The sequence below is a fragment of the Lethenteron reissneri genome, chromosome 13 (genome assembly GCF_015708825.2).
Source record: "Lethenteron reissneri isolate LAM-NWPU_2019-01 chromosome 13, ASM1570882v1, whole genome shotgun sequence".
Taxonomy (NCBI): Eukaryota; Metazoa; Chordata; class Hyperoartia; order Petromyzontiformes; family Petromyzontidae; genus Lethenteron; species Lethenteron reissneri.
This window is the reverse complement of record NC_083791.1, coordinates 4,675,764-4,700,651: the sequence shown is the minus strand read 5'-3', so window position 1 is coordinate 4,700,651 and position 24,888 is coordinate 4,675,764. Positions and strand designations below refer to the sequence as shown.

General features: G+C 45.6%; 1 protein-coding gene across 1 annotated transcript; it reads right to left on the bottom strand.

The window, feature by feature from the left end:
* Positions 1–1,312: 1,312 nt before the first annotated feature.
* On the bottom strand, positions 1,313–23,936 carry LOC133342019 (basal cell adhesion molecule-like). Its single transcript, XM_061550886.1, has 12 exons — positions 23,623–23,936; positions 21,289–21,437; positions 19,932–20,142; positions 17,472–17,548; positions 16,029–16,110; positions 14,316–14,489; positions 12,382–12,503; positions 11,364–11,526; positions 9,643–9,761; positions 7,209–7,344; positions 5,938–6,094; positions 1,313–5,060 (listed from the first exon to the last, which is right to left on the bottom strand). Exons 1-12 carry the CDS (start codon positions 23,672–23,674, stop codon positions 4,973–4,975), a joined length of 1,530 nt encoding a protein of 509 aa, XP_061406870.1. The 5' UTR covers positions 23,675–23,936; the 3' UTR covers positions 1,313–4,972.
* Positions 23,937–24,888: the final 952 nt, after the last annotated feature.

The following is a 24,888-nucleotide window of genomic DNA, read 5'->3' as shown; positions in this document are numbered from 1 at the left end:
CCCGCACCGCTCACGGTGAATATTGAATAGGCACTGACCCTCCACCCCCCGCTTCCCGCTCCCTCGGTCAGGAGACACGTGAAGCCCGCAACATCACATGGCTCGCATTGAGTGGCCACGCGCGACATGAATATTCATTGTTACGTTCAGCGCGTGTCAGTGGGGGGAGGGGAGGGGCACGGGGCAGGTGCACCTGTGGTGTGCAGGGCCCTCTGGGCAACAGTGCAATGGTACACAATGGAAGGATCTCGAAATTTCCACCGGTGGGTGGTAACGGTGGTCCCAGATATGTCAAGGTTTTTAATAAGGACCCCTTTATGTTAAAAAACTGGCACTGTTCGCACACGTTACGTAGGATGGATAAGAACAGGAGAATTAAAAGTGTGCTGTTTGGAAAAACGGAAGGGACCGGACAGAGAGGAAGAACCCGAACAGGGAATGGCTTCATGCCAACATAAGAAGAGATTGGTGCCAGAACGATGTGGCGACGACTTGAGCAAATTGACACAAGACAGAGAGGAAAGTGGAAACCAACTGACGAAATGTGCAGTGTACACCTACCGGCTATATGCCCATGGATCGTGATGATGATGATATTAATCCATATATATCATTCAATGTACTTTGGTTAATATCCATAGGTTTAGCACGGAGGTGACTTGTTGATAATTCTTAGTTTTTGGTCAATAATTAAACATTTATGCTCATTGCATAACGATTATGGGATATGTTGGCAATAATGACACATGTTGAGCGGATATTTAATATATTGTTGAAAGTATAATAAAAATGTAGGGATGAAACATAACAAATATCAAGCCATAGAAATGTTTTATAATCCCGATATTACAGTAATTTTCCATCTCGGGAGTCCAGTGTGATGCACCCGATGATGCCTTTCACATCATCATCCATTGTCAATCCGCTGCTGGATGAATACCTGCCCAAGCCAGCGCCACCTCTCCGCTATCCTTGTGATGTAATAACATCAGTACACGAATCGATTTCTTCACTCCGATATCCTCAGTCGAACTCCTCTCGAACACATTACATCCCTTAACTGTCTCTTCGTTGTTATCCTTGACCATCAATCAATCAATCTTTCCACCTGGGGTAATTTACGTGTGAATGGAAAGTTCCAATTTGAAATGAATGTCGGTGGTTGGTTTGTGTGGACAGATATGGACCAGGGATGGGCCCTGGGGCCTACTCAGCTTGCCCATCGCGGACGCAAACAAAAACATTGTTGATTAGGCTGGGGCAGGGGATACACGGAGACTTCAACAAAATCAGACGTGACAGAGAATATGGTGACAGATGCATATTTATTCACTTCGTTGAAAATAACGGCACGTGCTCATTATGCAGTACAAAATAAGAATGTGACGGTGTTTACTCCGTCGCAAGTTTTCGCACTTACGAGCGAAAAAAAGATCGCCAAAGGAGGAAGAGACATCCGATGTGAATACTCATACTCCTTGGTTTTTTTCCGGTAAAGTCACGTAGGTAAAACAAAAAATAAAATACATTAAAACAAAATAAATTATTTTATTTATTGGTTTACCTACGTGACTTTAAACCAAAGAGTATGAATCCTTGCAATCACGAAAGCTTCAAATCTAGAATCCGACGTAAACTATCTCTAAAAGTACAGTGCTTAATTAAAATATTTACTCAAGCAAGCTCCATTGGTTTTCAAGACTCTTTTTGTTGCGTTTGGTGATGACTCCAGGATACCTGGAACACCCACCGTAAATACCCCGGCGAAAAACATTAAAACGGTAGAAAAGTTGCTCTCCATATTTGCCCCGTAGGCTTTCGCGAACCAATATTATCCGTAATAAAGGTTGTTTTTTTTCGAGGGTTATAATGGCGTAAATATAAATGCGTCGTGAAACCCGAATATAATGAACGTAGCACTCGAATAGTAAATATTGTGGATTTACTCTCCAACAAACCGTTGTGCTGAAGTAGTGACTAATTGGCATGTTTTGTTTTCGTCACAAAGTTTATTAACTACTGGCTGTATTGGGCGGTGGCGGGTTTAACGACACATTAACCTCTATTATCGATAACCGACGTTTCGCTCCACGTGCTGGGAGCCTCTCCCCCAGCTTCGTCCTGAAGAAGCTCCCAGCACGTGCAGCGAAACGTCGGACATCGTGCCGAGCAAATCAAATGCGCGGCACGACCCGAAAACGCACATCGGAGATCTGCACAGCACAACCACGTGAACTCACGACCAACGGTGCAGCCGCAGAATAGTTTAGAAAATAACAAAGCAATTCTAAGTGAATAGCAGTACGAGCAAATACTGTGGATCTGCTCACGTTAATGGTGCTGGTGCCCAAGACCGGTGATGGTAATTTTAAGACATGAGCAGTCAAATCCGGTATGATGATGAGACATATTATGCTCCTGAGAGTAAGACGCACCCCAGGCTTATGCCCTGTTCAATTAAATTATACCAATCTGGTCGCATGCCAGAGGTCGCAATCGGGTACCCGATACCCGTACCCTACCCGATACCCGGCTACCCGTACTCGGCCGGGTACGGGTACGGGTAGCCGTTTGCGACCCTGGTGCGGCCGGGTACGGGTAGGCCGTGAGTCACTGGTGACTCACCGTTTGTCACTCATTTCGGGTAGGGTACGGGTAGGATACGGCTACCTGTACCCGGCCGGGTACGGGTACCCATTTGCGACCCTGATGCGGCCGGGTACGGGTACGGGTAAGGAATCAAAACCCGTTTGCGACCTCTGACACATGCACAGACACACACGCAAATGCCTACTGCCAATGTTGAGTATTTCATTGTGCTCAAGTATCGCAAACATTAATTTAAAACAACAAAAATAGAATAAGGAACACAGTATGTACAGTCTTACAATGGCAATTATTCCTGGCAGAAGCACAACAAACGCACCGGATGTCTTGGAAGATATAAGGGTACCCACACTTTACCCCATCACAATCGACCTGCCCATCGATTGTGGTTTGTACTCATTTACACTGCTGGCTAAATAGAGAGGCGGGGAGGGAGGGAGGGAGCAGGGATTCAAGAAACGTTCCCATAGTTGCAACTGCCGCGCCCGGAGATCGACCGCACATCCCCCGATTAGCACGGTTGGCTTAGGTACGGCGCGAAAGAAGTCCTTCATTGCAAGGCCACCGTGCGGCCCCTAGTGGCCTTAGGTGCGGCCCCTGACAGTACACAACACGTGACAACACACCCCAAGGACAAAGATCCCCCGTATAGCCTTAACAGACTGTAGGGGCAAGTGCTGTTAGCGAGCACCTATGAAGGCCGGCACGGCGCACAGGGGGGTGGGTGACCAACACCACGCCCGGCCGCCTTTGTCTCCCCAATGGCGATATTTACACACCGCACCAGGTACTCAATTTGAGGCTGAGTCGACCTAGGGGAGGCCCAGGACCTGTTCAGATAATCGTCACTGGCGTTGGCCGTGAGCGGGAATCGAACCCGGATTGCCAGGTTCGTAGGGCAGCGCGCTAACAGCTGCACCACCGCTCCCCACGACAACATAACGCCACCACCATCGTCATCATCATCGATCTGTCACAAACCCCAATGGTTTCAAATGGTGTGGCGGCCCTCGCACTTTCGATGCCTTTCGGCGAAAGCCAACATCCACCACCAGTGGCGGATGAAGCTAGTGCGAGGCCTGTAGCGTTTTTTATTAACGGGCCCTAAATAAAATAAAATACGTAAATATTAAAACACATACATTTATGTAACTTGCATCGTAAAGTAATTGTATTTTTCCATTTGCTATACAGCCAGATAATACGACAAATCGCTAACCGATAACACCCAGTCGTTCATAAAAGTTGCAGGTGGTATAGTACTATAGTAATAGAGCAAGTGCAGAATCACTGAATCGAAATTGATAGCTTGAAAGCATTTAGCGCGGAGCCCTTGAAAGTGCGGGGCCCGTAGCTACTACATATGTCGCTACTTTTGCTACTCGGATAATTCGGCACTCTGAAATATCGTGAAGAACACCGACACACATACAGACCGTACGAACCGGCGACGTCAAGATTGCAAGTCCGGTGTGACACGTTGGCTTTCGCGACCAACACACCGGCGTGCTGTACTAGTGACGAATTGGCCACCTTCTGTTTACGCGACACCAGCAAAAAGACGCCTTCCAAGTGTCACCACACCTCGTTGACGATTGCAGAATGTGGCCACCACAAGCAAATTGCGTCTCGCAAATGTCACAGCAATACGAGCAGAAAAGGTGGCCCTCCTTCAGTGCCGTGGGGATGTTGTTTGTATTTTTGTCAGGCGCACCTTGATGGCAGTCAATTGCCGTTATTAGCACGCTTGTTCACCCAGAAATGCCTCACTGAGTCTCAAACTGGTTCGTTAATTTCCCCCCCAGGAGGGCCCTGCCAGGTCAGGGAGTCGTCAGCCTTCGACTCTGCAACCGCACGCGGTCTGCCTCCTCGAGGACTTTGCCTCGTGGCCAGTCGATTATGGAGGAGGCCACCGACTCGTGGAAATATTTATGTTTTTTTAATTTACTGAATTAGAAATGAATGTATCTTGTCGTTATTTCGGTTGCCGACCCCTATGCGAGGTTTTCACGGCAGGAGGGTAATGGCTGCTGCTGCTGTGATGGTTTTATCAAATTGAGGTTTTCAAATTTTTGGGGCAAAACGTGGTTGTTTTTTTCACCACGACGACGCATTGCATCCGGTGTATAACGAAGCATCGAATCGCCGATTAAAATCGACCCTTACGCCCACGAAGCACGCGTGGAATCAAGCGTGTTGACCATCGATTGTTGTTTATTTTGTGTCTAAGTTCTATATCACCCACGCGGCCTAGTTTAGGCGTCGCAATGCCACACTCATGATGAATTATTCCAAAGAGACGAACGCCCCTGAATTGTAACGACGAGCGAGTCATCGAAGGCCCAACGATGACGCTTGCCGCTGTTTAGTGCGCGTGGTCTTGAGGGATGTTCACCGCGACGCCGTTACCAGCAGCCTCCTTGCCGTTGCTGCTTTCGGGTTTCACTTCGTGCCTACGGAAAATAGAAACGCGTGAAAAAAGAGCCACGCTTATGTGCGTGCGTGTGCGTGTGCTTTTTGTTGTTATCAAAAATATCTCATCGTATCTTATACAGATTTATATAGCGCCTTGTTCCAAGGTGCTTTACACCGATTAGAACATTGCACGTAAGATTGTGGGTAGTGGTTGAGCTAAATAATGGAGTGAATAAAAGTGGTGGTGTAGTTGTGGTAACAGGAGAACAGGTGGGAGTGGTTAGGGTAGGGGTAGTGGTTGGGGTAGTGATAGGGGTTGGGGTAGTGATAGGGGTTGGGGTAGTGGTTGGGGTTGGGGTAGTTATAGGGGCTAGGGTAGTGGTAGGGGTTGGGGTAGTGATAGTTATAGGGGTAGCGACAGGGGTAGTGATAGGGGTAGTGATAGGGGTTGGGGTAGTGGTTGGGGTTGGGGTAGGAGTTGGGGTAGTGACAGGGGCTGGGGTAGTGATAGTTATAGGGGTAGCGACAGGGGTAGTGATAGGGGTTGTGGTAGGACTGGTCGTAGCTGCAAGGTGGGGGCAGAGAGTAGCAGCAGGATGGATATCGGGAGAAGAGATGGATTGTAAGGTAGGCACGGCAGCAGGCTCTGGTGAAGATGCTTGCTCTGTATGCTGCAGTGGGAGTTGGTTCCAGTGAAGGGGAGTTAGAAGGGAGAAAGAACGAGTGAGTGAGACTGGGCGCAGGGCGAGGGAGGCACAGAGAGGGACCGTAGAGATGAAATATGGCAGAACCTGTGCATAAAATAAGGTCACAGTTCAAACCGTGCATCGGTAATTCTTTGTTCATTTCGCTACAAAACGCTGCGCGAGGATTGTATAGTCCGACTAAAGACTTTGACTTTATTGATTAACTTACATTGTTGAAGCAACTTCCGAGCTTTTTTTCCGAGAGCATTTTTTGCAGCAGACGACGGCGATTATGATGGAAGCCACCAAAACAATGAGTGCTCCCCCGGCAATAGCTGATGCTTCTTTCCACATATCTTTCAGCCAAGACAAACGATCCACTGATTCTGAAAATAATAACGCATTTGGAGGAAGAGAACCCCCCAGAGAATACACGGAAATTTAATTTAATTAATTCTTACAGACAAAGCCCAGAACTGCCAGAGATGTCCGTGTCCTCAGCAGATGACGCAAATGAAGTGAACAAAGGCTGGAGCTATGTGAATGTTAAATGCTGTACTCATACTGGTTGGAACCTCCTGGTTACACCAGCCCACAGGGGATTATTCTGTCCGTCCGTCGTGCATCCAAAAATGGGAGGGGTGGGGCTGGGTGGAGAGGGGAGGGTGAGGAGGGGCTGGGTAGGGAGGGTGGGGAGGGGCTGGGTGGGGAGGGGAGGGTGGGGAGGGGCTGGGTGGGAAGGGTGGAGCTGGGTGGGGATGGGAGGGGTGGGGCTGGGTGGGGAGCGGCTGGTCACCCCGTGGTGCCCTTAAACGTTTAACCTACTCACGCCGGCTTGTGCCCGCCCTCACAGTCGGTCATATTTGCGGAATACACCACGCCGCCATTGACCCTGGCAATTGACCGAGCAACCCAACGTTCCTACTAGCTCCCTCCGCAGGAATGTGTTAAATGGGGTTGGGCCAAGCATCCTAATATAGGTCCACAGAGCTTGGGTAATTATTGTTATCAGTGCTGGCTGCCTCTCCGCTTGTCTGTGAGTTTTCAGTGCCAGTCTGAGTCGTCACCTTTCTCTTCCTGAGAGTGAACGAACACTGTGCGTGTTACACATTCTAAATTGTCACCATTATCACATTATTCAATCTTGACTTAAAGCTTTCGTGACTGCAGGAATTCATACTCTTTGGGTGTTTCGGTAAAGGCACATAGATAGGTGCAAAGAACATGATCATATGAATTTTGATTTAAAGCTTTCGTGACTGCAGGGATTCATATTCTTTGTTCTTTAGGTAAAGTCACGTAGAAGGGAAATAATATGAATATGAAACAATAAAAATTCTCACGACGTTTCGACTGCAACACAAGAAATCATCATCAGGTGTGAAATCCACAGAAAGAAAATTTTCTTTCCCTTTTACGTGACTTTACCGAAAAAAGCAAGAATATGATCACGTGTTAACAATGGAAATGCTGCCAAGGTAAGTATAATGGTGGACTTACGTTTTTGGAAGATAAGGCCTTTTGCTGTCCCAATGGAGTTCCTCGCGATGCAAGTAGTGACTCCTGCACTCTCTGCTGATTCCGAAATCACGATTGTATCCATGACCGTCGTTTCATTGATCACTTTAGCTGTTGTCTGTATATGCGGAGAGCACAGGTTCTCTGATGACCCTCCAGTCTCACGCAATCGATTTAACGAGTCCTCTTTATCATCATCGCAATCATCATCATCATGTACTGCTTCATTTATACCGCACCTCCCATGCAGTATCTCGAGGCACCAGGACAAGGGGTCTTTAAGATAACTACTCAGTAAAGAAGCGATCGCAGACCAAACACGGAAGACGCAATGGTGCACGACAAACAAAACACAACAGTGAAATGCTAAACTGTGCACGAGGGGTGACGACCGGTGGACAAGACCGGTGACAGAATGGCAGCCGAATGAGAGGGACGTGCCTCAGGGGACAAGCGCCGCGGACGTGGATTATCGAGATCAGCTCACGCGCAGAAGCGAGATGGGGCGCGAGAGATTGCACCAACGTGGGGAGGCCGTCATCCAGCAGGGAATCGGTTTAACCACTGTCAGAGCAGTCCCCAATTCGTTCAATATCACTGGCCAACAAATTTTGTTTTTTTTTCTGGCCTAGACTTTTGCAGCTGTTTTAGACTAATTTCAGGGTGCCGATTCCAAATCTGGTCTCGGATTTGCTCTATCACATCTAATTTTATGCTATCGACATACCCCATTTTCATTGATTTTACCCGAAATTAACTCTGTCACTTATGATTGCAAGTTGTTGCGAGTCAGTGACAGCTTTAGTGTTAATATTTGGTGCTGCATTTTTAGGATAGTGTGTTTATAATATAATTTTATGTAGATATCCAAATTTATTTAATATTTTTCTTCTGCAGTTTTTATTGAAAATGCAATATTTGATATCTCAAAAACCTGATGTGATAGACAAAAAAACTGATGCCAGATTTGGAATCAGCACCCCAAAATTACCTTAAGACCGTTGGAATACCTTATGCCAGAAACGTGTGTTGACCAGTGTATTTAAATGCAGTGTTGTGCATATTTGTTACGGCGTATTTGTGTTGACATCTGACCACCGGTACGTTTTATACGAGCTGACATCGTCTCCTCATCACTCTTCTATTGCTACTTTCATGATTACTGTTCCTATTAACTTCACTCGTTAAGCTAAAACTCAAACTAAACTATGCTTTAATTTGGCCAAATAAGACCCACTGAGCGAGATGGCTTTTGTTCAGAAGTGACCTGACCACAAATGACAGCTAAACGAAGCGGCTTGTCACGTGGACATTTCTAGCAGCCAATTACTCTATACGTGTGACGTTGATTCTACAAATAAATATAAATTATTAAATGTGGAGGAAAAAACCGGAGGACCTGGAGAAAAATCCAAGCGACAACGGGGAGAACATGCAAACTCCTAATATACATGCGTCAGGATCAGGATCGAACCCGCGACCTCCTGTATACCAGGTAAGGTAGTTAACATCTCGCCACCTTTGGTGAGGTCTCGTCCTACCCACACCGTGTCCGACCACCACAAGGCAGGTAAAAACACTCCTCTCTTCTTCTTTTTTTGTCCTGCGATGGAATTCCCCACCCAAAATAAATTTTCCCAAAGTTTGTAACCTTGCTCGATTGAAGAAATGCATTAACTCTTTGTCATTTAACACTTGAGCATTACCATTCGCTGCTGAAAGCTTGGTGATTTGGGACTTTGGGCCTGTGTGATCAGCAGCCTTGATTTAAAAAGGAAAAAGTAATGGGATAACGAGTACATATGGAATTGACTCGAAAGTTGCATCTTTTTCAGGGGTCAAGCCCAGACACATTTCTCAGTCAGCCCAGGTCTATCGAAACTGTGCAGTGCACTGGAATAAAGTTCACCACAATACCGGTATCAGAACCAATCGATTCCTGCTGCCCGAACACACCGATGCCGATTCATGGATATTCCGGGTCAGCCTCAGCCATGTGGCAACCCTGATTTACACGTGCACATGACCACAGTAGACTCCTGCCGAAAAGAATTTTAACAAGTATAACCCGTAAAAACAAAGTTTTTCCCTATAAATCCTTTATATGCGTGGCGGCTAGAGTCCTCTCGTCCTCTGGCTTGAGATGGCTGCCACCTATGGGTCAGATGATTGCATGGCAGCATTAAGCAATTGGTAATTAAATATAATATTTTTGTCCTAAAAAGTGTAACATTTTGGAAATATTTTTTCACGAATATTAATTGTCACGCACAATGAGTCTGTGTGGAAAATGTCAGCTCGATTGGATCACGGGAAGTGGGTTAAAAAACGACCGAAAGATTTGCACGGTCCTAAGCAAGCAAGCAAGCAAGCGAACTTAATATAAAGGATTTTAAAAGACGACTTCACACATTACCGTTTCTTTGGAGGGATTCCACTCGATGGTAGGTCTGGGATGTCCCACGGCCGTGCAAGAGAAACGCTTCCAACCATTCATAACGGTGGATTCATTTTTCAAAGTGACCACTGGCTGGTCTGAAAAAAAAACATCAGCAGTGCAAACATGAGGACTTCGAACACACAGCAAGTTTTAGAAGACTCCAACAATGGTGGTTTTCCTCTTAGCTACGAAAAAAATAATCATACCCAAATTAATATCCCAGAGCCTGTGGTTTCAAATTTCACATTCTTATTTTGGGTGACCGGTGTCCATTTCACCCAGAATGTACCCAATCTAATAAACTCTGGGAAGCTAAGGAGAGTTGAGTCCGGATAGTGCTTGGATGGGTAACCACCATGCACAAAATAGGTTATTATAAGTCACACGATAGGCAGCAGAGAGCAGTGCAATCAAATCCACTACTGTACTGTACTTCTATGCTCACACGTCTCTGTTCCCCACCTTCAAAAACCCACACTGACCAGCGTGGTGAAATGTGGTCAATTAACCTCCATGATCTGCATTGCATGGGGAGGCATTCATCCAGCAGTGAATTTACAACGGCCTGTACATGTGTTTTCTTTCTCCATAGGTCAATAATTGTTGAATAGTTGAATATACACAAAGTGGAACTCACTTCTATTCACTTCATCGACATGATTAGCTGAGTCAACACCCAACCGGGATTTTAACTGCACATTTCCAATATAGAGTTGACCGCTCCAATCACAGTGTAACGACTCAGACGACGAAGTGTAGTGTAGCACAAGTCGGAGACGAGGCAGTTGCGGGAGGAACCTTCCATCTTTATTTGTAACTCTCTTCGGCCGTTAACACTCACAAGATCGCCTCCTCTCTCGACCACGTTGCCGTACAGCCCGGCTTAGACACAACCCTGACCACGTTGCACCGACGGCGTCGACCGAGACAGCCAACTACTGTCCGGCCGCGCAATGATCCCGCGAGGGCGGCAGCGACGACGAGACGAGTCCACTCCCAGAGCCGGCAGCCCGGAGCTCCCGCTCTACGCTGCTTTTATTCTACTCGGCGTGGCCTGGCTCTGCCCTGGCCGCGCCTCCCTTCTCGAACCCACTAGCGGGTTCCAGGGGCTTCCCGATGGGGTCTTCCGTGACCCTTGCCCCAGTTCCTCCGCCCTGCCGGCACACAGCCGTGTATGTGCTCGACGGCATGTGCGGTACCTGTCCACCGCAGTTGCCGCCGCTGGACAGCAGTCGGCGCTGTGTCACTACAGAAGTACTCGGAGCCACTTTATTCACTATTCCTCGAACGTCCCCTCCCCTTGTGCTGCTACCCTTTTATATCGCTCCAGTCCCCTTTCTCGACTGTCCCCTCACTGCATTTCCCTGAGCCAATTCCTGTCCTTTTCCTCTAACAGATCTCAACCGGCACCTCTGACCTCTGGGTTCCACTCGTGTTTCCCGCCTATTCTCATTCCAACCCTTTTCTCCATCACTCCAAAGTCTGCCTCCCGACCAATTCCTGTGGAGGTATCTTTCTGCCAATCGGAGACCTTGGTTAATCTTTGAAGAGCCGTTAGGCTGCACATTGGCATGGGGTCATTTTCCAGTCATTACAACAGCGCCAACCAACCAGACTGTATTTCGTGTAACCACAGTGCTAACCAGCCTGCAACAGATCTAGTTAGAAAAGCGAAGGCCGTTAATATAAGTACTCACAGGACACAGTGATGGACGCAGTGCCTGGTTCCAGGTTGGTCATGGTCCTATCTCGCCATGTCACCTGGCATCTGTATTTGCCACTCTGTGACCTCGTGATGCCAGCCAGGTGGAGCCGACTTCCATTCACGCCCTTTGTAATCGGCTTGGTTGTATCCGGCATCTGTATCAACAACAGCAGCAGCAGCTTCAGCATCACTTTTCAGATTCCAAAGAACACAGGATGAGATGTTACTATCCTTTGTGCAAGCACTTCCAAGAGTTCATGAACAGTGAGCCTGGTGAAATTTGGGGAGCGCATCGTCAGTAGTGACCCCCATTGAGAACTTTCCGCATCACATTTGTGGAATGCACATCTTTTGGAATGATCATTATGGTCAGAAATGGTCAATCCACCAGTGAGTGGATGAAGGCCCACAGAGGCAGATTTGGGCGCTGTGGCGGCGAGATGTTAACTCCCTCGCCTGGTATGCAGGAGGTTGTCGGTTCGATCCCGACCCTGACGCCTGCTGTATATGTGGAGTTTGAATGTTCTCCACATGGTCGAGTGGATTTTTCTCCGGGACCCTCCGGTATTTTCCTCCACATTTAAAAACATGCGTTGAGAGTATTTGGCTGATATAAATATCCACGTGATTAAAGCCTCGTTGTTGAGCTATCGTTTGTGGCCTGGTCCCTTCTGAAAAAGAGCTATATAGCTCAGTGGGCCTTACCTGGTAAAATAAAAATGTGTTTAGTGTAAATCCTCTGAGATGCCTTCAAGTGATGTCTAGTCCATGCACAGCAGAGGGCAGCACTTCCTATTCGCTCTGCATATGAAGTGTGGTACGTTGCATGACAATCCGAATTTAGCCAAATCGCAGAACCGAAATGAATATGATGTTTTTTTTGGTGCGTGCAGTCAATGGCGATAAAGGCTGAGACAACGTCTACACTTGAGGAACGGGGTTTCATCACTGGATTCGAACCCATGACCTCAGCATTGCCGGCTCGTGGCTCGGACCACGTGTGAGTTCACCTTGTAAAATGTGTAGCTGGGCGGAGGGTTTGCGTTGGCGTTGCATGTGAGCGTGGCGTTTCCATCCTCCTGAACATTTCCGCGTTGAGGCTCCACTGTCATGAACACATTCGCTGGAGGATCTGATAAAACAAAACGAGAAAACGCATTTGAAATCAAGGTTGCCACCACACCTCTTGATTTGCGTCCCTTTGCTAGAATACTCAGCTGGTGAACAGTTCACTACCGAACACCCAAAGCCTGTCCGCTCTTGGTCTGCCAATTGTATTGCAACCGGAACTAAGGCTGTAATTATCATATATATTGGGCACACACACATCCCCCCTAATATTAAAATATGCTCAAAATGTCCCCTCCCCAATATATTGCTTTAAACAATTTTTGTTATGATATGTAAAAAAAAAAATTCTAAACCTTGGCCACAATATCTGGACTTGTCTTCATATAACAATGCATAGATTACTGTTCATATGATTGTGGTTATGGTTGTACTTTATAAATCCCTAATCTCTGTCATTACATACAATGAAACAAGAAAAGGTAAAAAAATGAAAAAACAGAGCAATGGAATACAATACACTATTAGACATTATGTAAAAAAAATGAATAAAAAGTCCATCCCATGTGTTAGTGAATTTTAAATATTTGAGGCAGGAAATGGCAGGAAATTTTTTTCAAAAATTTTTTTTTTTCTGGGCGGTGGGGGGGGGGGCCTAGACCCCCTGGAAGATTTGGTCCCCCCCAATGTTGACTCCATTGCTACGGCCTCGACCGGAACAGTCCGGAATGATGTTCCCGGAATTATTTTGCGCACTCAGCCACATCCATCTCGCCTTACTTTGTCCTCAAGCTGTTGGTAGGACTATAGGGCACAGAAATATAGGATCGTTATGGATGTGTACTTTGTACTCTTGTGGTAGTGCCAAACTCCAACAATATCCACTCTAAGTTGGCTTAACAACGTCAATGTCTCGGAAAATGTTGATTGGGAAATTAAACATTGCCACTGGGGGAGACAAAGGTGGTCGGGCGTGGTGCTGGCCACCCACCCCCTCGTGTGCCGTGCCGGCCTTCGCAAGCGCTCGCAAACAGCACATGCCCCAAAAGTATGTTAAGGCTATACGTGGGATCTTTGATCAGATTTGCACAACTTTATTGACACCGGATAATACTTTGGAGTGCGTCTTACTTTCCAGAACGTCTCATAATCCTGTGAATACAGTATGGAGAACCATTGCCTTGTTTAATTTGGGGGCGTCTATTCTCCTATATTACTTTGCAAGTGGAGGATTTGCCAATAATATTTCAAGACTCGTCAGAGTAACCCCGACTTTAAATCCGGCCAGTCGGGATGCTGGCCAATTAGGGGGCCCTATGCAGAAACAATTCCACCCCCCCTCTTGCTGCCCCCCTTCTAACTTATCAAATTCCTTGTGAGATGACAGAAGAAATAGAGACAAGAGATAAGAGATGTAGCGAGATAAAAGGAAAGTAAACAACAACAAAAATGTGTGGTAAGATGAGAGACCTACGATGCAGATAAGATATAAAAGAGAGATTCATTGTGTTTTTACGTTCATATGAATTTCATATTTACTACAATTTCAGCTGATATCTATTGCATCCATATTTTGCATATATCCAGGGCTCCTTGAGCTACTTGGGGCCCAAAGCGTATGTTTGGTTCGCTTCTGCCTAGTGCAGCCGCTGAACTCAGTATCAACAGAAACCATTTAGTTTTTTTTTTTAATCCAGAAGCCCATGCACACTAAACTACACCAAAAGAATGTATATATGTTTGACTTATTTTGCCCTGTTATGTAGCCAACCGTGTAATCGGCGTACCCTCATGTAAATGAGCGCACGCCGATTTACACGTAGCGTGCCCACACGCAAATCTACGCGGAATATGAATGCACATCAGAGCCACCTACACATCAGAATCAGAGTCGCTTTGGAAGACATCATGGAGATGGACTCTCCAGGAATTTGGTACGACGCCTTGCAGAAGAACTGCGATCCATGATCGTGTATTCTCGGTTTATATCTCAAGGTAGATCGGACGGTCCACTTGCCAGAATCCTCGGTCACGGTTTCAGTGATATTCTCTAAACGACAAACGAGAAAACAAGACTGCGGTGCATTAAAGTTACAAAGTAATTAAGTCCAACTTTAACAGTGTGACAATCACAACTCGTGGCATACTGGTGACTTGCGATTGAGTGCGGGAATTAATCACCACACGCCATCTGTTTTGTCAGCAAAAAAGGTGAAGGTGCAGCCCTGCAATTGCTTGCCTGCACCGCTGATTGCAGAAGGGCCACCACTAAAGGGTGCTCTAGAGATCTCGCGTGAGCTCCATCTAGACCAGGAGTTGGCAAACCGGGAACTCCGGAGCCCCACGTGGCTCTTTAAGGGCTGCAACGCGGCTTTTGAAATTAAACAAAACACATGGCTCGACCTGTTACTTTGGCTGCAGACCCCTGACCGCGGAAGTCCCGTTCACCGTGGGAGCCCAGTTCACCATGGGCAGCGGTCGACAACCTGCGGCACCGGAGCCGCATGCGGCTCATTAAGGCCTGCTTCGTGAGACGTTGGTTATTAAGAACCAGAGGTGGGACAAAGTCATTGTTATGCAAGTCCAAGTCGAGTCTGAAGTCATCAAATTCATGACTCGAGTCTGACTCGAGTCCAAGTCACATGACTCGAGTCCACACCTCAGAGGTGGGACAAAGTCATTGTTATGCAAGTCCAAGTCGAGTCTGAAGTCATCAAATTCATGACTCGAGTCTGACTCGAGTCCAAGTCACATGACTCGAGTCCACACCTCAGAGGTGGGACAAAGTCATTGTTATGCAAGTCCAAGTCGAGTCTGAAGTCATCAAATTCATGACTCGAGTCTGACTCGAGTCCAAGTCACATGACTCGAGTCCACACCTCAGAGGTGGGACAAAGTCATTGTTATGCAAGTCCAAGTCGAGTCTGAAGTCATCAAATTCATGACTCGAGTCTGACTCGAGTCCAAGTCACATGACTCGAGTCCACACCTCAGAGGTGGGACAAAGTCATTGTTATGCAAGTCCAAGTCGAGTCTGAAGTCATCAAATTCATGACTCGAGTCTGACTCGAGTCCAAGTCACATGACTCGAGTCCACACCTCAGAGGTGGGACAAAGTCATTGTTATGCAAGTCCAAGTCGAGTCTGAAGTCATCAAATTCATGACTCGAGTCTGACTCGAGTCCAAGTCACATGACTCGAGTCCACACCTCAGAGGTGGGACAAAGTCATTGTTATGCAAGTCCAAGTCGAGTCTGAAGTCATCAAATTCATGACTCGAGTCTGACTCGAGTCCAAGTCACATGACTCGAGTCCACACCTCTGTTAAGAACCCACCGTCTCGTCATCACATGCATTGCAGAGCTGTCCGGTTCCTTCCATTTTTCCGAACAACACACTTTTGAAATTTTCCTGTTCTTGTCCATCCTACATAACGTGTCCAAATAGTGCCAATTTCCTATTCGCCACTACCTGCATCATCAGGTTGTCTTCTTCTACGTGCGACCTCGTGTTTACTTCAATGAATATGAGATTAGGTTTTGGGTTATTTGGTTGTAGTACAAGCAAAACAGAAATAGAATTGCCTCACCGTGCAGAATGGGGATTTCACTCTTGTACCAGATCACCGATGATGGCTTGGGGTGGCCATTCTTTAAAACGCATGTCCCAATCTGTAAATGAAAGCGCAGGAGGAGCTGTTAAAGTTTTCCAAATAATAATAATGACCTTTGTAACGCGCTAGATTTAGCAGACGAGAGGCGTGGAGCCAAACTCAGGGCTGCTCGAAAGCCTGACCAAACAGATACAGAGGCCTTTAGATGTTGCTTAAAAGTCAGAGTGCATTTGATGCTGCGGACGTGCAAAGGGATTTGAGAGTTCCACACCGAGGGGGGCGGACAGCAGAGAACCGACGTGAGGCTGTCATAGTTTGAGGCCTTGCTGTGTCCATCCATCACAGACTACAGTGTCCATCTATCTTTGTGCCCACATAATATAAAGTACGTATATAAATATATTTGTACAACTTTGCATTAGTATTGGTATGATGTAAACACACTGTACATCTACAACAAGCTATACTGTACCTACTACAATAAACGTGTCCAGGAGCAGGGTAGGCTATTTTGGATAATGCAATATAAAGCCATCAATGTTACCAAGTTCTACAGCTGCTTTACGTAAATCTGACTTCACTTATTATGATGCTCAGCTCAGGGCAGTGGCACGGCTGAGAGGAATCGCGTTTGCTGCTTATGGCAGAGGCTTGCGGTTCAAACATCGCGGCCACCCTGGTTAATCGGGGTGCGTGAAACACGAATGCCCGTCGTCTACTTTACAGTAGACCTAAAATATATTTAGCGACGTTACTCAAAATATTTCAAGCCATGTGCTCTGGCCTTGTAGTTCATATTTGCCGAAAAATTGCCACGTTACTTGCACGTTTGCTTAATTGGGGAAAACTACGTAGCAGACTCCTTCACATTGCAGCCTGATGCTGCTGCAGAGGAACAGCTGCCACTGGGGGGGCCCCTTTGCAAGACTGCCGCAGCGCAATGGGGTGGTTGAGATGTGACGTGGGCACGTTGAGCTGCTGAGCAATTAAGTGCCCTTTTAAATGCAAAATCCTTATCCTAAAAAAACATAAAAGGCTTGTTAAAATTGCAAAGAACGATGAAGGGAAACATGCCATCAATTGTTTGCATTGTTTGCCTTGCAAGGTTGTCATTGTTCTCAAAAGAAGACAAATTAATTCCCCGGTAATTATATTGAGCCATTGTTTCTCAAATAGTTTTGGGAAACCATCCTCCATCGTTATTATAATTATCTTCGGCGAAAGTGTGTCACCTTGTCTGGCTCACGTGTGAGGAGGTATTTATTATACCACGGCACACTAGAAAATATTTTTTTTTTGGATCCACTGCAGACAGTTTACTTTGACGATGTCTGAATGAAGCAGGCATCTCGTTGGGCCAAAATGTGCCGTCACAAGCCGCGGGGAGCGATGGATCTTCGTGCCATCGCGTGCGGTTACCTCCACGCTGTCGTTGGCCTCGAGCTGCGTCAGGTCAACGACTTGGTCCGACACCTCGTGTTCAAATTCTGGTTCGGCTGCACGCGAAGGCACGGATTTGAATAGAGCATTCAGGAGACAGCAATTGCGAGTCACGTGGCGAGGTAGGTGTTGCCCACCTGTTCCACGTAAAAGTGTACAGCAGAGTCCGTTCTCTGAAAACGCGGTAGTTGCGTTCCTGACGAACAACGCGTTAGGGAAAAATCGCGCGAGAATGAATGATATATAATACGGGGTAAAGGCACAGTCCGCGATAACACGTGAGATGCGTCCGCAGGCTGAACAAAGACTGAGTGCGCGTGGGTAGCATCTAGAAGCATCCAGCAGCATCCCAATGTCTTGTGCGACGCTACGCCGAGGCAGCCTTACGACCGCTTATTGCTATTCGCGCGACGTCGTTCTATTCACTCGATCTCGTTATATCCACTTTGCATCTGCGTTATATCCAATTCGCATCCGCTTTATAAAAAAAAAGTGTTCCCCAATACATTCATCGCGTTATATGGGATTCGCGTCACGAAAACAACACGCCTTACAGCAGAACAGAGTGTAATAACGTTCAACACAATCCCCCCCCTCACCCCCCCTCCCTTAAAAAGACCCCGTTACCCGAACCATTGCCCCTACGTTAGTAGAGCAGTGAGCCCAACTATCTTCCCTTTGTCTTGTCCCGTGCGCACCTGTACCCCCTCACTCTCTCCCCCCTTCCCGAGTGCTCTGTGCCGGGCTCTTGTTTAATTGATAAAAAATTAATAAACTAAATTCAAGACAAAACCGATATCCAGATCTCGGTGGTACACATAAATTCCAGCTACGCTTTGGAAGACATGTGCCAATTTCCCAGACCGTTCGGATCAAACCCAGAGAGTTAGCAAACCCTAGGGTGAGGCAAGTGGCAGACTGAAACCCATTTGGACTCGAGGAAACAATGCTGTTTTGGGCCAGGGTCAAATAAGGTGCAAAATTTACCAGGCATTCATGCATCCAAGTGTCACATGAGAGCATTGCCAGTCAAAAATAGACGAAAACCAGAGTATGGTTGCGAAATAGGGAGCGTATCTGTTCCTGTAAGGAAGCACTCTTACTACTAGCGTCTTGTTAATCTACTTCATGACACAACATCAATCATTAGCGTCACTTTGGAGAATATAAGTAACAAAATGAACGAGCAGACAACATATCTCCTTCACATATTTGGCCCTCCGCATAAAATATACACAAGCATGTCCCGTCAAACCACAAGGGCCTCGTGAGAGCGCACAATTTCAGCGGGATTAGTTCACTTTCTCTGGACAAGTAATTATTTTATCTGAGAACGAGTGAATCAGTCCTTAGCCAAGTGTAGAATGAAACCGGATAGGGGGTTACATTTATTTTTTAACATGCACTACAAAAAAAATCTATCTATATGTCATACACTGCATATCAGTGGGTTTCAAATGATGAGAATTTGGATGATGGTTATGTTTTACATTGATGGTCCTCAAGCCCGTGTGTTGCTCCCCATCCAGGGGCACGTGACAGACTTTTGTGGAGGGGGGGGGGGGCACAGGCTGCGGCATGGATACCTTGCAGGAAAAATGTCAAATGTTCGCAATGCATTGACGATAGTCGTGATCTATTTGTGTACCATGGTCTTAGTAACCTGGGGGCGGGGGGGAGAAGAAGAGGGGTGTGGGGGAGGGGGCAGTGACCAATTGTCTCCATTGAGGGTCACGATATCCAAAAATATGAAAAAATTAACCCGTAAAAACAAAGTTTTTCACTATAAATCCTTTATATGCGTGGCGGCTAGAGTCCTCTCGTCCTCTGGCTTGAGATGGCTGCCACCTATGGGTCAGATGATTGCCTGCCACCATTAAGCAATTGGTAATTAAATATTTAAAAAAAATTCCTAATAAGTGTAAAATTTAGGGAAAAAATTTTTCACGAAAATAAATTGTCACGCACAATGAGTCTGTGTGCAAAATGTCAGCTCGATTGGATTACGGGAAGTGGGTTAAATAACGACCGAAAGATTTGCACGGTCGTAAGCGCGCAAGCAAGTAAGCAAGTGAACTTAATATAAAGGATTTAAATAGAGCCGCTGTTTAACTTAGAACGAATAACAGTGGCGAGTTGTTAACTTCCTCGCCTGGTATACGGGAGTTATTGGGTTCAATCCCGACCCTGACGTCTGTATATTTGGAGCTTGCATGTTCTCCCCGTGGTCCCGTGGATTATTCTACGGGTCCTTCGGGTTTTCCCTCCACATTTAGAAACGTGCGTTGAGAGTATTCGGCTGCTAGATTTCCATGCCATAAGCCACTTAGTTGAGCTATCGTTTGTGGCCAGGTCGCTTCTGAAAAAGAGCGTTTTAGCTCAGTGGGCCTTACCTGGTAAAATAAAAATAGTAAAATAGTTGACATTAAATTCACTTACCAAACACTTTGACCTGTGCAGTGGCTTCCGATATTCCAAACTTGCCAGAACTGACCTTGCAGGTGAACTTCATTTCATCGTCAAACCTCACGCTCTTGATGATGAGGGTGAAATCTTTGTCAACATCAAAAGATAAAATATGGCGATTTTCAAATAATTTTATGGGGCCTTGCCTGTAACATAATCTGGTTGCAGGTTTCTGGTCTTTCACCTGTTGAGGACAGACAAATATTATTAAGCTTTGTTTGTAGCTGTGACATTCGTCAACTGAAAGATAGTAATTCATAATGATGACGTAGTTCGTTCGGTATTCACGTCATTCTTACAGCGCAAGAAATTCCACGACACAAAGGGGCTTATGTTTCACAGAGTCTGCAGAAGTTTCACAGCAGGGGGACAACGTTGCAATGTGCAATCCGAAATCAGTAATATGCAGGTAAATTTTAAAATCTGACAAATTTGGACAAAAAACCATTGATGAATGATTCACATACCCCGAAACCTACCTATTGAGACCAAATGCAATCTATAAAGAGGCAAAAGACCACAGAATATCTCCATTCACCCACGTGTTATTGTTTGCAAAACAGACACGGTTTAATGACACGCATTTGTCTAAGTTCGTCGAATGTACAGAGTGTTATCTAAATGTCACCGGGTCTCAAGATGCATTCCTCCGCGGCTGTTTGAAACTAGTTCCTACCAACTGGCCAGGTGGCAAATAGTTCACTGCTTTAGCCCACCGGTGTGTTGAAGCGTGAAACCACAACATTTACAATTTGAGTACGACGTTTCGCTGGTAATTGCATCCAGCATCATTGGGGCAATTCGCCAGAATGGGCAATTCGCCAGAATGGCCATTCTGGCGAATTGGCCACGCTTCAACACACCGGTGGGCTAAAGCAGTGAACTCTTTGTCTTTTGTCAACGTGACACTTTTTTACTGATTGGCCGTGTCGGGTGGTGGAGGGTTACGACACATTTATAAATAACGCGATCTAAACCCAAAAACGTTGATTATGAATAATATTGGTCGCGAAAGCCTACGTGTTAAGCAATAATTACCATAAAATTATCCTCATGGATCATTGCCTTAAGCAAACCAAGTTGCATGCAACCGTTGCATGCAACAAAGTTGTATGCAACCGATTGCCAAGGCGCGGATCAGTCTTCAAATTCACAAGGAGATGCTGATGGTTGAATATGACCGCACTCCTGAAAGAATGATGTTTTGGTTGGAGTGGAATTTCTCCTTAATTGTGTTTACCATCTGCAAAAGTGTTCATACAATTGAATTTGCCACCAGGCGTGGCTCAAACAGAGGCAAGCAGCTTCTCGGTGTACAGCGAGTACTCACGCAATACCACGTCAAGGTTATTTTCGACTGGTCCAGGTGTTCACCATCTGCAAGTCTCCAGTCGCATGGGATTTTGATGTCACTGCCCAGCTTAGTTTCCACCAGAGGTGGCACAGTGACACTCAGGGTCGAGGTGACAGCGTCTCTGACTGTGAACACATGACGCGACAGCACACACACACACACACACTTATCAACGCCTGTGCGGTCTCTTCTCCCCAATAACGCGGTCGCTGAGTACCTTAAGAACACCGCGTTATGGAAAAATCGCGTTATAATAAATGATATATAATATAGGGTAAAGCGCAGTCCGCGATAACACGTGAGATATGTACGCAGGCTGAACAAAGGCTGAGGCGCGTAGGTAGCATCTAGAATAATCCAGCAGCATCCCGCCTTGTGCGGTGATGGTGATGCTGCTGCTACACAACCGCTTATTCCTACTCGCGCGATGTAGCTCCGTTCACTTGATCGCGTTATATCCAATTTGTGTCGTGAAAATAACACGCGGCGTTATTGGAGAAGAGGCTGCATTGTGTGAGCGCTCACGTTCGATTGATAATTATTGACATTTAATAGCTTGACCACCAAACTGATAACAACAACAAAATATGAAACATTCTTGGTTCTTTCGGTAAAGTCCCGTAGAACAGGGCTGTCCGAAAGACATTCATTCATTCGGACACTGTCTTTCCGATAGCCCTGTTCTTCACCTGAGGACGGCTGCCTGCGTTGTGGCCGAAACGTCGTGAGAATTTTATTTTATTATGTTTTATTTTTATTATTTTATTATTTCCCTTCTACGTGTCTTTACCGAAAGAACCAAGAAGATGAATCCCTGCAGTCACAAAAGCTTTAAATCGAAAAATATGAAATGTCGTGTTTCTTAATTTCATATGGTCACATCTCGTTTTGAAAAACACTGCATGTATGATAGTTTATAAATGTTCAATGGTATACAGTACAGAGTATAAGTTTGTAAATGTTCAATGTTATACAGTACACAGTATAAGTTTGTAAATGTTCAATGTAATACAATACACAGTTTAAGTTGAAACACAATAACGCAAGATCCACGTTCATATGGCCGCCAGCCTAAAGTTATCATTCCAAAATAATAATAAATCTACTTGCATTAATACTACGTCCGTAAATTAATTAAATGTCTCAGAGCACGTTGTTTTAGCCTCGGGGATCCCTGAATATCAGCTTATAACCAGTGCGAGACGAATACTGCGATCTGAATTCGAATCTCGCCCAAGGCTGGCATCAAAAGCCGAGTCATATCTCAGATGGTTCTGCCCTGTTTCCTGCCTTCCTTCTCCGAACTAACAAATTAAACGAAACTTTTAATTTACCAGTTAAGGCCCACTGCGCTATATAGCTGTTTTTCACAAACGACCTGGCAATCACAAATGACAGCTCAACGAAGTGGCTGTTCGTGTGTTTCAATGTATAGCAGCCAAAAAACTCTAAACGAACTTTGGTTCATCTTCTTGGTTCTTTCGGTAAAGTCACGTAGTAGGGAAGTAATAAAATAATTAAAATAAAACATAATAAAACAATTCTCACGACGTTTCGGCCACAACGCAAGCAGCCGTCCTCAGGTGAAGAACATGTCTGTCGATAAGACGGCTGCTTGCGTTGTGGCCGAAACGTCGTGAGAATTGTTTTATTATGTTTTATTTTTATTATTTTATTACTTCCCTACTACGTGACTTTACCGAAAGAACCAAGAAGATGAATCCCTACAGTCATGAAAGCTTTAAATCGAAATCGAACTTTGGTTCTAAATGTGCCGGGAAAAACCAGAGGGTCTGGCGAAAAATCCATGCGGACATGCAAACTCCAAAAATACAGGCGTCAGGGTCAGGATCAAACCCACGACCTCCTGCACACCAGGTGAGGTAGTTAACATCTCGCCACTGGGGCGCCCCTACCCACATTGGCCAGCATTGTGAAGTATGGTAAAAACAACCCCCCTAACTGACATGTGCTGGGATGTGGATTTATGAAGGGCTGTGAAGAGGTAACCACTATCGTCTGTCTAATGCAGCTGTTATAGTGACAATATTATTTGTTACCAAAACCCATCTGATGATTATTCACACCAATATTACGTTAAGCTCATTTCAAAAGCTCATCTTGTACGACTTGATTGTGCGACGCTGATTCGTAATCTCACTCTCAACAAGTTTCATCAAGTCAGCTGAACAAACAATTTAACGAGCCTATGTTATACTTTTAAGTCGCGTGCACGTGATTGAATCAAGAGCTTTAAACTGTTTTGACATTTTCCATCAAGCAATGTGACAGTGAATACATATTCCTTACCCAAAATCACGACGATAAGAAGAAGAAGACAGTGGGTAACGTAAAAATCCATGCTTGATGATGATGATGATGCTCAAATCTGTTCTCATCTAAAATATACAACAAAGAAAACCACAGCAGCAATTTCTCAAATTGAATGTAAAATATGAGCAGAACGAAGAGCTGGGACCTTCTGCTCGTCTCGAAGCAGTCTGGAGTGCCGGTGGCTGCAATGACCCCAGGTTGGAATTTCCTGATTACGATTTCGAGCAGTGCAGCGAGGCAACTATCACACTGCAGGCCTCTCAGGAAATCCCCTCATTTCGTTTTTTCTCCTCTCAGAGGCTGTCCCCAGATTGATGTTTTACAAGAAGCTGAGAGGAAATGCATTTTTTGTCCCTTCCATTTATACTCAACAATGTAACTTGGCTGACAACGCAAAACCTATTTATTTAAAAAGGCACAGAGCACAAACGCCAGTCCATACATCCCCTTTCCTTTTTAGAAATGCTTTCGATTTCATGTAACTTCAAAACGCGTGCCAGAATGACGTAAAAAAAAGGGTCAAATAAGAAAAGCAACAGTTATGGCACGAAGTTCAGGAGCTGCGATTATCACGGTCGGCTACGTACGGTGCGAAAGAAGTTCAACATACTGTGCACACATGCCGTACAGCTGAACGCCAATGTTGAGATCCGGTGGCCAACGAGAGGGCTTCAGCAGAGAGTTGGTGGTTTTGATATTCCTCTTCCGTTGAAGGAGTGTAGATTCCAGAGGTTTACTGTGTGGCCCACAGACTTGTAAGTAGTAGATGGGAGCCTTCTCGCGGCAGCAGCTGTTTCGTGTGTTCGTGTTACCAGAAACACAAACTAATAACGAATGCCGCACTGTCATATCGGCGAATATGGACGTGGTTAATTGAAATCCAGATAAAAAAAAACAATAATACACTGGGACGTGGTAATGAATGCAGTGCGAGTGACAATATTATTATTATAGCAGTAATAGCGTGTTAGGTTATCTTTAACAAAAAATAACAGGTGTTGAGCACAGGCTAAAAACGCCAAACTACCAGCAACAAACAGAAGTATTACTTTTTAAAATAATAGTTTTGAATTCAACAGGGTTATAAAACTTTGACTTTACCCATAATTTCTCTGGGGTTGATAAAATAAGTACCACTTCGTGGGGGAAGTCAAACGGTTTCTGTGCTACATATAAGACTCGCCCCCGCCATAGGACCGTGGAATTTCCACCAGTGGCTGAGGCCGTAAGCAGGATATGAGC

Excerpts from the sequence above, each read along its gene's own strand:
- LOC133342019 (XM_061550886.1), bottom strand. The coding sequence starts at position 23,674 with ATGGATTTTTACGTTACCCACTGTCTTCTTCTTCTTATCGTCGTGATT. Across the intron at positions 21,438-23,622 it reads TCTTATCGTCGTGATTTTGG|TCAGAGACGCTGTCACCTCG; the intron begins GTAAGGAATATG and ends ATGTGTTCACAG. Across the intron at positions 6,095-7,208 it reads AGGCCTTATCTTCCAAAAAC|AATCAGTGGATCGTTTGTCT; the intron begins GTAAGTCCACCA and ends TATTATTTTCAG.